The sequence below is a fragment of the Eufriesea mexicana genome, unplaced genomic scaffold (genome assembly GCF_001483705.2).
Source record: "Eufriesea mexicana isolate 0111107269 unplaced genomic scaffold, ASM148370v2 scaffold471, whole genome shotgun sequence".
NCBI classification, from domain to species: Eukaryota; Metazoa; Arthropoda; class Insecta; order Hymenoptera; family Apidae; genus Eufriesea; species Eufriesea mexicana.
The window spans coordinates 365,822-379,156 of NW_016908635.1; the positions used below are offsets into that span (position 1 = coordinate 365,822).

General features: G+C 32.8%; 1 protein-coding gene across 1 annotated transcript in view; it reads left to right on the plus strand.

Annotated features, from left to right (window-relative positions):
- Window positions 1-2,205: 2,205 nt before the first annotated feature.
- The window catches only part of LOC108545542 (sodium- and chloride-dependent glycine transporter 2), a 91,493-nt gene continuing 80,363 nt past the window's right edge, over window positions 2,206-13,335 (plus strand). Inside the window, 3 exon segments of the mRNA XM_017897221.1 lie at window positions 2,206-2,216; window positions 3,262-3,430; window positions 6,792-7,070. Of these exon segments, the coding sequence (XP_017752710.1) occupies window positions 6,818-7,070 (253 nt within the window). The 5' untranslated portion in view covers window positions 2,206-2,216; window positions 3,262-3,430; window positions 6,792-6,817.

Genomic DNA, 13,335 nt, shown 5'->3' on the forward strand with positions numbered 1-13,335 from the left:
ATTATATTATATACTATGTATTAAATTATGTATATTATTAAGAACAATTTAAGTATAGTATATATGAGGTACTTAAATATGCTTTGTCGTGTCACATATAAATTAATAGTACATACATATCGTGTGTCCCAAAATTCACGCAAAAGGTAATTTTGATAAAAGACAGTTTTTAATTAAAAATTGTAAATATTACTCAACAACGAAAACTCGTTGTTCTTTCGTGTAGTGTACTATTTTTAATAGCCCTGAATTGTCAGCTGTCACGCAGTCTTTTTTTCTTGTTGGCAACACTTTAGAATTTTGGGACTTACGTGAAGTTGGATCAATATACAATGCTTAAATAGTATTTTACTTTCTAGGTTTCCTTTTTATTTCAGTTATTATATAATACATTAGTAGATATATCCGTATATAGTACCTATGTTGTATTTCATTTCCTCCAAAATTAAGTATTTTATGCAACTAACAAAAGAACATGTACTCCCCTTAGTAATATTTGTAAGGATATATATTTATTTAAATTATATCGTAATATCGATAAATTAAGTTTAAATTAATATTATGATGATCAGTGTTAAAAGTATGATCGATTATATTAATAAATAATTCAGTTTCTATTTCCTTTAAATCGCAATCAAATAATTGTCATGTAGTAACTGTAACGATTCAGATTATTGCATCGTTGACAAAATCATTTATCACGAAATAACCGGAAGAATATGACGCATGCAAGTGTCAAACGTTTTTCTCGAAGTCTTTTTGCGACGTATACTTAAAATCATTATCTTACACGTTTCGTATTTTTGCAATCCTCGATAAACTTACGGATTAAAGGGCTAACGGAAAATGTTAGACTTTAATTGCGTCAATGGATTTCGTGGAAATTCATTCTCAACTCGATCCATTGAATTTTTCTTTTCTTGTCGGTTTTCCAATAAAGTTAATGCTCTTATCAGATTTTCATTGTATATACACACATACATAGACAATTAATCCAGATAATTCTGCGTTTAAGTGCATCATAGAGTATGCATATGCATATTACTGTTTATTTTAGATATTACCTAACCTGTCATTCTCGAATAGCGATGACAAATCAATGACACGCGACAAAATGTTGCGAGCGCACGATGAATTTCACAATATCAGAGTATCAATGTATAATTGGACTTCCGATGAAGCTGGCTGCATTGCTTGCGAAACGTTAGGATATTTCTTTCACAATTAACGACTTATACTCAAAGGTCACATCGTTAATAAATTTCACGATAAATTTCAGTTTTATTGAACTTTTCAACGATATTATTAAATTCGCAATATCATCGAATATCAAATTTACAGCGTTATTATAATCGTCATTCTCCTATTTTAAATAATATTTTGAAAGCGACCGATATGGTGTATCCTGGACAGGACCGTGTCTCGGTTATTACAATTTCGATACGTTAAGAGTTTGCAATTCGCGACGTTGCCGCGCTCAACGCTGAACGGCATCGAAATTTCGAATGTACCACGTCAGAGCGTCAGATTTACGGAGCAGTTTATTAAATACCACACGCAAACCAGACAATCGAAGAGGGTACGATCAAATTCGTACATACCGCGGCACTATGTTGCTTTATCAACGACAGATCGATCGTATCGCCGCGAACGGAGCTGTCCAAACAATTCCGTCAGACTTTTATCACAGGATGCTTAGCGGTGCCTGTCGACAATCGTTCATACGTGGTTCAATAACTTCTGAACCATCGCGTATACGTCCCCGTGTTTAAACAGAAAGCAAGCAAAAGAGGCGAGACAAATACGTTAAACAACCTTAAACGTCTGTCACTGAAATTTACAGGCGGTTTAAATCACGACTGTTTCAGCGTTATATCGTCACGACTCGTGAACGAAATCGAATCGCAAATGCATTTCAACGTGAAGCAAGCAATGCGACGTTGGGCGTTCGGCGACATCTCGCGAGACCCGAGACGCTTTATTTGCGACCACGGTGCTATGAAGTGGATTTGGAACCCACCACTCGATAATGGATTTTACCGATTATCTCGATATCTGACGTTATATAGTTGTTAGTCGACGCGAGGCTGCTCAGACGATCGCGATTGCGGTGTCGAAGAAGACGAGACATCTGTGTTATCGTCTCGACCGCGAATATTCCACCGACTTTCTTTCGCATCATTACCATGACGGAGAAGAAGGATAGAACGCAAAAGGTAAGCGCGCAGTCGGTTTAGACTATTGCTCGTTATCGAGTGAGTTACAGCGGTGAACGCAGTGCGGCGCGACGTGAGAAATTCGTTCCTCGCCGGACAATGGACTGTCAGATGTCGTGGACATAGATGGCCGTCCACTGGGACGTTCGATACCCGTGATACGGATATCCGACTAAAATTCTATTCGCTAACGTGTCTAGGTTGTGAAATCAACGGAAATAAGGTGCACGATACGCGTGTTTCGTCGCGAGCTTTTTCGGAAGGATCAAGTTTTACATATCCTGTTGTGAGAATGACTCGATGACAGACGTGAAATGAACGTCGTACGTTTCGAGAATCATTGGATTACTATGGGAAAATTAATAGCTATGCTTGAGGAAACAACGCCGTTTACTGGAAAGTACACGTAAGTTGGAGTTTTCGAAAGAGCAGAAGTTCGGACGACTCGTGGATTCGTGTTTGCGATGGAACCTTCGGTTTTCCTGGCCGTTAAGTAAACAGAGTTTCGCCTAGAAAATATTGTGCCGAAGTTCTCCGCGACGTAGTTTCGTTTAGTGGCGAGCGAAGGAAGGGATAGAGGGGATAGTCGAGTTCGCGTGCGTCTCGATGCGCCAACAAAACAATGAGATCGACCATGCGCGGAAAAGAACAGCGTTTCGTCGGATCTTATCTGTTGGTGGCTTACAGTGCGAGTAGATTAAACTACCGATGCTCGTGCCGTTAGACTTTACAGATAAATTCACTCGATTCGAGCGTTCTCCTAATCTCGTTACGTAAATACCTTGGGCGGTCCTGCGATGGCAGCACTTGCCCCTTCCCACTACCCGCATTACCTTTCACCCGAGTGTATTGTCTCTCACGTTTTCTTACCTTCCATTCGTTGTTTCGTGGACTAGCCTTTCTCGAACGACGAGTTCTTGATTCCATGCCTCGATATCCAAGCTTTTCTCAGTTGTAGATGTCCCTTTTTCTCTCCGCCCAACCTTGTCGTCCGTCGGTGATGATTTATATGATGCAAATATAACGTAACCCGTGTTATTGGCAGACGAAGAAGGTTTCTCTCGGAGTCGGCGGTACCTTGGTGGAGCTAGCGCAGAATCCCGAACGGGGTAGCTGGGCCAATCCCATCGAGTTTGTTCTATCCTGCATCGGGTATGCCGTTGGCATTGGCAATGTTTGGCGTTTCCCTTACCTTGTATATCGTAATGGCGGTGGTACGTATATGTCGTGACCGTGCGTAGCTGCGATTGTAGTGGATGTATACACGTACGTAGGCACGTGTATACGGTGGAGAGTGCGCACGACTTTTCCATACGAGAAAAACGTCTAGCCATGCTCGCTAAACAGACGGTCACGGGCTAGCAAACGAACTAGTGGATTACGCGGAATGATTTATTCTCGTGCACGGTCGTTTCGTAGAAAAAGGAGGAGTTGCAGAGGGAGCGAGAAAGGCGTAGAGAGTGGAAAGGGAGAAAGAGAAATGGATGAACAGACGCGTGACACTACGCGCACATGCGTGGTTGACGTGACGAAGCGACTAATTCGAATAATTAAGCGTAGTTTGGCAGCCCGTGACCGACCGTTCGGGAAATTTAATAAATCTTTCCTGGCTGCGTGTGCGGTTGTGCCTGTTGATACAGCCGCCTCTCTCTCATCGGGTTTATTTGCGAAATACCGAGAGATCGGGAGAGCGAAAGAGCGAGAGAAGGGGGAGGGAGAGTGGGGCGTCCGAGTATCCCGAACACTTGGCTTTTAATTATTCTATTTTACTTCCACTCTCGTCGTTTTGTTCTTTTCTGTTTACGTGGCTCCCAGCACTTCATTGTTCTCCGGTCGGCGCGGCGGCCTCTAATGAAAGACGACCAAAGAGAAAATGGTGGCCGGCCAGTTTTTAACCTTTTCGCTGTAACTCCGTGTTTCGTCGCGTTAATCAGAGCCAGAGGCCCGATAACTTTTAATTAGTATCCGTTCAAGCCGCGTGATAAGTCGATCCGATTTTTCTCCCATAGTTATTTAGGTCTTTCGTCATAGGCGAGCGTAAATGGGGCATTGATCGAGGCTAAGAATGGCCCTTGCAATCGGAAAGATAATTTTAAATGATACTTGCTGTGCTTATTTTTTTCTTTTTCAGTCTAGACATTTGCTGCTGAATTTATTAATCATTCTGGTAAACGATGATACGCGATAGTAATTGCAATTTAATTTTCATAGACACGTTGTGGGATCTAATTTTTCCGTGATAGATAGAATCATATGTAATTACACGTGACTTATTTTTGACTTTTGTAGTTTTGGATATTATCGAAGCGGTAATCAATTCTTTATCATTTTTAACACGAAAGAAGAATTTATTAGTTAGTATGATAAATGAGGGATATTGTAATTATTAGATGTGATTATAGGTATATTTATTTAAAAGATTTTGCTTTCGCTTTTTTACGAAGGATAGAATCAAATGTAATTATCCGTTATTTATTTTTAATTAGTGCGATTTTTGATATTATCAGAATGGTAGTCGATTGTTTATTACCTTCAACGTCAAAGAAGAATTTATTAATCAGCGTGTTACATATCGTATTTTAGAAGAGTTAGTATTTCTGTGATGGATAGAATTAAATGTAATCTTTCGAGACTTATATTTAATTTTTGCAATCTTTGTTATTAACTGTAATATGCTAGAGCTGTGATAAGATAAAAATAAATACCGCGTGTAGTATTTTACGATGTTAAATTACATTTTAATTCGATTCAGTCCCAATTTTAAGTTTAATTTTTAATTTTGCAATAATTTTAGTTAGGTATATTAGACAGTTTAATTAACATTATGATTTCAATTCTACTATTAACGAATTAAAGTGTTAGATATTTTAATAATAATGCATTGTATGCATTTCTGCTGATAATTCGTGTTTCAATATTGTGTCTATTTATTATTTTTATATAAATATTTTTTGGTGTTTAGTATTTAGGAAAGTATTAGAAAGTAGATTAAAATATAGATTACTCTATTTTTCTTTCCTCTATTTAAGTATGCGAATTAAATAATATTTTACTACTTTCATATTAAAATAACCAAATTTTAGTTTTGATCGTAAATTTCGATAATTGTTCAAATCTGTCAAAAGAGAAAATTAAGATTTTTATGACTACACTATAGAATTTTAAATATACTACGATATATGTATCCAGGAATATTTAACCTCTTATTTTATATGAAATAACATTCAATTAAAATAATATTTTTATTATAATAAATTGTTGGTGTAAATAATTATAATATACTATTAATTATCACAAACGTTATAAATTAGAAAAAGAAATAAATATTAACTTTAAATAATTCTTTCCGTATATTAAAATTTATGTCATTGATATACAATTCATAATAAAATATAGACTTGTTTATAAAAGGGTCATAAATACCTGAACACGTGTGCAAACATCTCGGCTAATGGCTTTAATTTGATTCTTGCGTCTTCCTAGTAAAGTCATTCTCATAATTAAAACATTTAAAATTGTACAAATTAACTATATAATTAATGTATTATTAAGATTATATATTACACATAATATTGTATATTATATATAATATTTTAGTGATATCGCTATATTAGTAGAATAATAATATTTAGCTATATTTATTAAGTTGGCAAGAAAGTACTTTCGGTTTTTTAGTGTGAAATAAAACTCAATTTTTTCTATACAGTAAATGAACTTTAATCGGTCAAATATCTTCCATTCTATTCGATGACTTTTTGCCATCTTTCTGGTAACTTCACGATCCCGCTCTCATAGAATTTCTGGTGCTTATCTGCAAAAAACTTAACCAAGTGCGTAAATCTCAGAAGGTCGACCAGAACGTTGTGGGTACCTTTCAGTGAAAAATCTTCAGAAAGAAATTTTTTAAACTAATTCTGACACGTGCGTTCTGTTAAACAATCAACGCCATAAACTTCTCGTATCTCTTTGCGAGCCTCAGTCGCATTCTTGCCTTAATGAAAATAAGAAAGTAAAATGTGTCGAAAATGCTTATTTTTGCACTCCATGTTAAGACTGACCGTGAACTGACAGTTATAAACGAAATTACACGGAATTTCACGAAATAGCAACCTAAAGGTATCGACTACCACATCTTAAAAGAAAAAAATTCTAACATTGACAAAAGAATAACTAAACAAGCCTAACATTATTTACTGATGCAAACCGAAATTACTTTCTTGCCAACCCAATAGCAATATTACTATATTACTCATACAGTGATATTACTAAATCATTATATGTACACGTGTGCACGCAATATTATATATTGCGTATTGCATAATAAACAATTTCGATTATACATTAACTATATAAATATAATAATATTCTAAATGTTTGAAAATACTAAAGTGTCAATAAAAATCGAAAAGAACAAAATAGGAGCCTAATTACACGAATAATATTTATCTTTCTATTTAACAAACTAATTGTTCTCTCACCTCCCCTTCTCTTACCTTGTTTACGAACTCGTTAGTCTCTTTACTAGAGACGAACAGTAACGTATATCGTAGCGTATATCATTACTCTGTTTTCCAGGTGCCTTTTTAATTCCATTCATTTTAATGCTGATAACCATGGGATTACCAATATTCTTTTTGGAACTCGCGATCGGACAGTATTCCGGACTTGGCCCTAACGAGGCGTTCACACGTATGGCGCCGGCACTCGAAGGCCTCGGTTATTGCACCCTCGTCGTCATTTTGCTCGTAATGGTGTACTACATGGTGATCGTAGCCTGGACACTCTTCTACACGTTCGTCTCGTTCGTGCCGAAGCTCAGTTGGGCCTACTGTGACAACGATTTCAACACGAACAGTAAGTACCCTGATAAAACAACAAACGACGTTGCTCACCCCGTTGTAAATTTTAGAAAACGCACTTCCACCCACGGCCGATGGGTTCAACTTGTTATTTAGTGTAACGTAGCGTAACCGCGCCACACGCGTATTTTATCGCTGCCATAAAGCTCGAAGAGGTCGTAGAACCGTTTTAAACGATCGAATGACGAACGGCTCGTTTCTTCGAAATTCAATTTCTCCACTCTGTAGAACGGAAACGTATAACGTGGAGAAAATATTCTTCACTTGATACCGTTACGTGTTCTCTGTTCAGTCCTTCGTCATTCATTGTGTTCTTCCCGATTTATGGCTACACATGCTTTTGTTTTTATGTCCGCTTGCATAGCTCGCTTATGTCGATGGACGAATAGCTTATAATTTCTGTAAGGTGTGAATCTAGGAGCCTTGTTCGAGTCCAGAGTCAATTGTACAAAAATGTATATTTTAGACCATTTTTTAAATTATATTTCTAAAATTTGTTATTTAAGTTTTAATACGTTTGTTTCATATTACGGATTAGATAATTGAATTTATATTTGCTGTTTATATATAATATCCGATTTTAATCTATAAATGAAAATTGCTTAAATTGTTTGCTACATGAAAAATGTTTTTCGTAAGAATTGTATGGATTCGAGAGAGCCATAAGATGATATGATTAGCTTTGTAAGTAGACGCGAAGAGAATATATAATTAACTTTCTTTTTTTAAATAAAATAGTACAATTTTCAATGAAATTTTTTAATAATTTTTAAAAGTTTTTCAATAAAATAGTATAATTTTTTGTTCATCATTGTTAACGAGAAAGCACTGAACGATTTATGTAAAAGAATTATTGGTTTATGAGATATTTAATTGCAAATATTGACATTCGCAATTTTTTTAAATTGGAAAGGACAATATATAGTGCTATTTTATATATTTTATTGAAGAATTTGTGAACTACGTAGAATCATAAAACTATAATAATTAATAGACTTCAAAGATATTGTCTTCATTCTTATGATTTTGAGTTCAATATCTCATAAATTAATAATTATTTGATATAAGTGATCTAATACTTTTCCGTTAAAAATATAGAGTTGAATCAATCAATGCTGTATTAAAAATTATGACTGCGATTAAAGAAATATACTTGGAATATACTCTATATATTTTTGGAAATATACTACGAAATATACTTTATATATTTTTTACGCGTTTACTTTCAATAAAAGTAATTATATCATCTTATGCTGTTCCTGTGACGATTCAATTTCCGTTGAAAATATTTTTCATACAACCAAAAATTACCGAGTAATTTTCATTTATAAATGACAAAAATGCATATTAGATATCCTTTATACTATCAAGAATCAGAATAATTGCAGTAGATTGAATATTTTATTTTATAAAAAGATGATAATGTAGCATAACGTTATTAGATTCTATTACTTTTGAGTAAGATGGATTGTTCTCATAATCCCTCTCTGAATTCTCTCTTGATCATTACACGTGAATTTTATTTAATTGACTCGAATGAAATTAATAAAATTTTAAATAATGATATTTTTCTGTTTTTGCTTTTCGTGTTTCACCTTGTTATTTAAAATTATATCGATTACTTGCGTAATTTGCATATATTTAGAAGGGTGATTTGATAAGTGATTTTCACATATCCTACCCCTATTCTTAAGTCTACTACTTGCGTGATCGCGTCTTGTTAAATCGTGTCGTGGAAATTATCTTCGATCAATGTCAGGTGCGTAGCTAGGAGACATTTTCGTGTATTATTCCAATTGTAGCGTCCTACGGTATCGAATCTCTTCGATTTCCAAGAACGCTTATCACGCGCCAAATTAATATTGCGTGACTAGTTGTGATAATAAGGATCCAGAATGTGTGTGGTCAAAAGAGAGTGTTTATTTACAGAAAAGCGTAGAATAGTTATAATGTAGACGTTAATGGAGTACCGTTTCGAACACGCATGTTGCATGTGTAAGTTAGATGTTTGAAGGATCGGTGCCGAAGACGAACTGACTTCTCGATTTTGCTCTATGTCCTATCTCGTCGTGTTCGGTCCGGTGTTTTCTCTAGTTTAGTTCTGATTGGGAAAATAGATGTTGGTGGTGGAAAGGTAAAGAGTTTTAAGTGGACAGAGGGTGTGACATAAGGACCTTTGGCTAAGGAGTAGGAAACTGTCAAGGAGCCGATTTCTAATGGTCAATGACGTGATTTATAAGTGTCGTCCGTCCGTCGCTTGTTGGGTCTGTCACAAGTGTCCAGTTTTGTTTTACTAGTACCATCTGTCGCGTCTGGTACTAGTAAAATTCCTAATTTTGCTTTACCTTTATAAGCTTAATCCGCTAGAACGGCGTTGAGGCACATCGAACCTCCGGAATTGCAGTTGCATTATAAAATACAAAATAAACCGTTAGGTCTGTTAAAAGTGTAAGCCTTAATTATAAAATCATATTCTAAATACGCTCTCCGGGACGGAACACCAATTGTGTATATTTTCTTGTTTTAAAAGATATACAGGTTATAATAACTGCAAACACTAAAATAGAAAAGAACTTCACATAAACGTACGTTTGATATGACATTATTTTTGAGTTATGATTATCTATTTTGCGTATAGATAGGAAGATAGGATTTGGGTATTGGTTTTCTGTTTTTCCGTATGATTTGTAAGTCATGAGATCAGACGAATTTGTAGACACTGATAAATCAGAATGGAGCTGTTTGTATTTATTTATTTATTTATTACACTATCCATACAATGATGTTTTTGTTAGTGGAAGAAATATCAGTAACAATAAGAACAATTTTTTATTTAATTACAAAATGTGATTAAACACGAGTATTAAGCATAAATCTAATTAATTTCTCGCAATCCCATGCTCACACATATTTTCACTATTACGACTCAATTACAACTGACCTATGCCCAATCTCTCTGGTTTGTTCTTTCTACTTTCATACATTACATGAACATACACAATTGACACAACATCTCGATCATTACACGCATACTCATTTATCACGATAACCTGAATCCATTAGATATTGGCATTCCATGCATACTTGTTCCAATCGTCCCTTTCTTACAAACATCGCTCCTTTATTATATCAACACATATATATTCAAAATCTATGTTAACCATTACCACCGTTTTTGGACATAATGATTTTAATACACAATTGCATATTGTTAGTAGTAATGATTATTGTTAGTGGATAGGATAGAAGTTCGATTAATAGTTAATTAATCAAAGTTGGAGAGAAAATAACTAAAAATATATTTTTTTATATAAAATATTTTATTATTTTGTTGTGAATTCGATATATGATCATAATCGAAACCACTATTAATTGGAAAGTGGAAAGTTACAATATGATGTTGATGCATCTTTTGCTAGTATGGCTGTCTTATGGCGATTTTCTATTTAATCACCAACTTCCAGTAGTGTTATCAATGTTCGTATTTCTATTAAATATACTATAAATATTGTACATATCATTGAATTATTGTCTAACTTTACTGATACAATCCTAGAACTTTCTTCTTATATATATGTATATATATATGGTATACATATGAATCGTTCACTGCATAAATTAACTCCATAAAACAAAAAGTGGAGAAATGCAATGAAATAATGTATATTGTTTTTTAAAATTCCCTTTATAATTTGAATCGAAATAAATACTGTAGACTTCATAAATACAAATGTAATTTTCATCTAACGGAATATAAAATTGATAAGAAAAAATAGCCGAAAGGTAATCGTTAGAAATATTACCATTTTTATGTTACTGGAAGATTTAATCGATTTGACAAGTGAAAAAAGTAATAAATTTAAATTTTACTAAATTTTACTTAAATTCTGATAAGACGGCACTAAAAAATTCACCGTTATCATTCATGACTTGCTAGTGCATTTGAGTTGCATTATTGCAACGATTTACATTAGAGTACGGAGTTAATCAAAGTGACCTCTGAAATAAATTATTTATTATTCAGTGGCCAACAAATTTTTGTCGTTTAATGGTGTTAATCTTAATTATCAGGGAAAGTTATTATAAATATAAAAAGTTATGACTATACCAAGCGCTTTGACATTTAATGATTTGTGCAGTGAACGGCTCATATATCATATCGTTTTGCACACCTTGATTTAATATTTATATTTCATTCTTTAAGCATAGTAAATTATGTAAATATTCAAATAGTTTTGTATACGAGTGTTTCTCAAAAATAAAGATTATGTGAGAAGATAATATTTTATACATCGATATATTACAAGTATCTTTTCAAATATATTTCTCTAAAGGGCATAATTAATATTGTTATTACACAGGATATTGTAATGGAAGTCAGAAAATACGTTTTGTTTAAATTATATAAGTAATTTTACGAAAAATAACATATAGATATAATTAATTTTGAATTTTATATTATTTATATGATACGTTATAATATATGATACAAGTTGTGTATACATGTACATAGTTGTGAGATATACTTAATCAGGTTTTTCAAATTACATTTTTCTAATTTTTTCTATTAAATTCTGTTCAATTCGTAAATTAAATTTCCAGTTAACGTTCTAACAATTTTACAGATTTTTAAATTTTACTTGGCCACTTGTATATATAGACATTTTGTTGAATTAGAAACATTTTGGCTATTTGATGCTTAAAATTATTATGATATTAAAGTTACTATGCTGTACGAATCTTTTCTCTAATAAGTGACATCGTATAGTTTTACTATGTTTCATAATTTTTCGTTTAAATTCAAGTTATATTTTTTATGTATCTCAACGTACAAAATTATTTTGCATATATTTACACACGAATGTTTTTAAATAATTATTTTATTTCTTAACTTTTGTCTACAGATATATATTCGTGGAAATATTGCAAATTATGATATAAAACATTTTTTTATGATTTAATATCAGGAATAATTTTATACATATATAAATAATCCAGTTAAATTACGATCAATATCGAATAATTGTTTGTTTATCGTTTTATTATAATTTTCTTTTTATTAATTCTCGGAATGATGTCATACACAGATAGTACAGTCAATTATGAAACATTCAATCCCAACAACACCAGGACGAGAAAAAAATTCATATGCATAAGAAATTAACGATTATGATTTAGTAAAAATTCAATCTTTCACATACGGAAGTATATGTATGTAGTTATTCAATTATTAAATTCAATATCGCGCTGGGAAATGATCAAATGAAAAATGCTTGTATTTTCTACCAGAGATTTTCATATTTTTAATACTGTTTTATAAAATTAATATTTTACGGACTATAATAAAGTAATACATTTAAATATCTCTTTAAATAAATAATTTTATTCCCTGAAATAATGCTCGTTGAAAGTAACTATCTTTTTCCAATATTTGTTTAAGCCACGTATAACTCTTTTGTAAAATTCAGTCATTTTATCCGAAAAATAATCAACGAATATAATAATAAAATTTTTTATTCGCATTTACTTGACTGTTAAAGGGTTTCTTGCTTTATTTGAAAGTCATAAAAATGTGATAGTCTCTACATAATAGTTCATTAGACTATCGATTTATGATCCATTTATGATCGATAATAATAGCAGTAATTTCACTGTTTTAAAGTGACTGATTAATTTACTATTAGTTGTACACAAATCTAGAATTCACAAACTTGATCTCTACTTCAAAAAGTACTGACCTTATCTTTATTTATGAAACTATTCAAATTAAATGCAGAACAAGGGAAAGTAATAATACAAATCGACATCGCGTGAGTTAGATAGCAATAAGAACAGGAAACAAACCGTGACATTATCCAAGTTTAATAATATGAATTCTCGACTGTTTGAAGATCTATGTAAGTACAGTGAGTCATAGAAGTCTCGTATTCGTTCAATTACCAACTTAACATGATAACTGTTTGTTCATCATACGAGTATCAAGATTTTTATCAAAGGAAACTGATGTAAAACAAAAATAATCTAAAGAAAGAAATAAGTGGTCATATTAAGTAAGCTTTCGATCGATATAATCTTCGTTGTAAAATTAATGACAAAAGTATTCGTATCGCAGAAATTTATAACACACTTCTAACTGATAGGAATTTCGAAACTTGCGTTGTAGAAAAATAACAATCGTATGAAGTTGACAACTATGAGGCTTTAGTGCTTTTATAATAAGTATTTACCTTTTTTTAAAATTGTTTCCAAATTTAAAATTT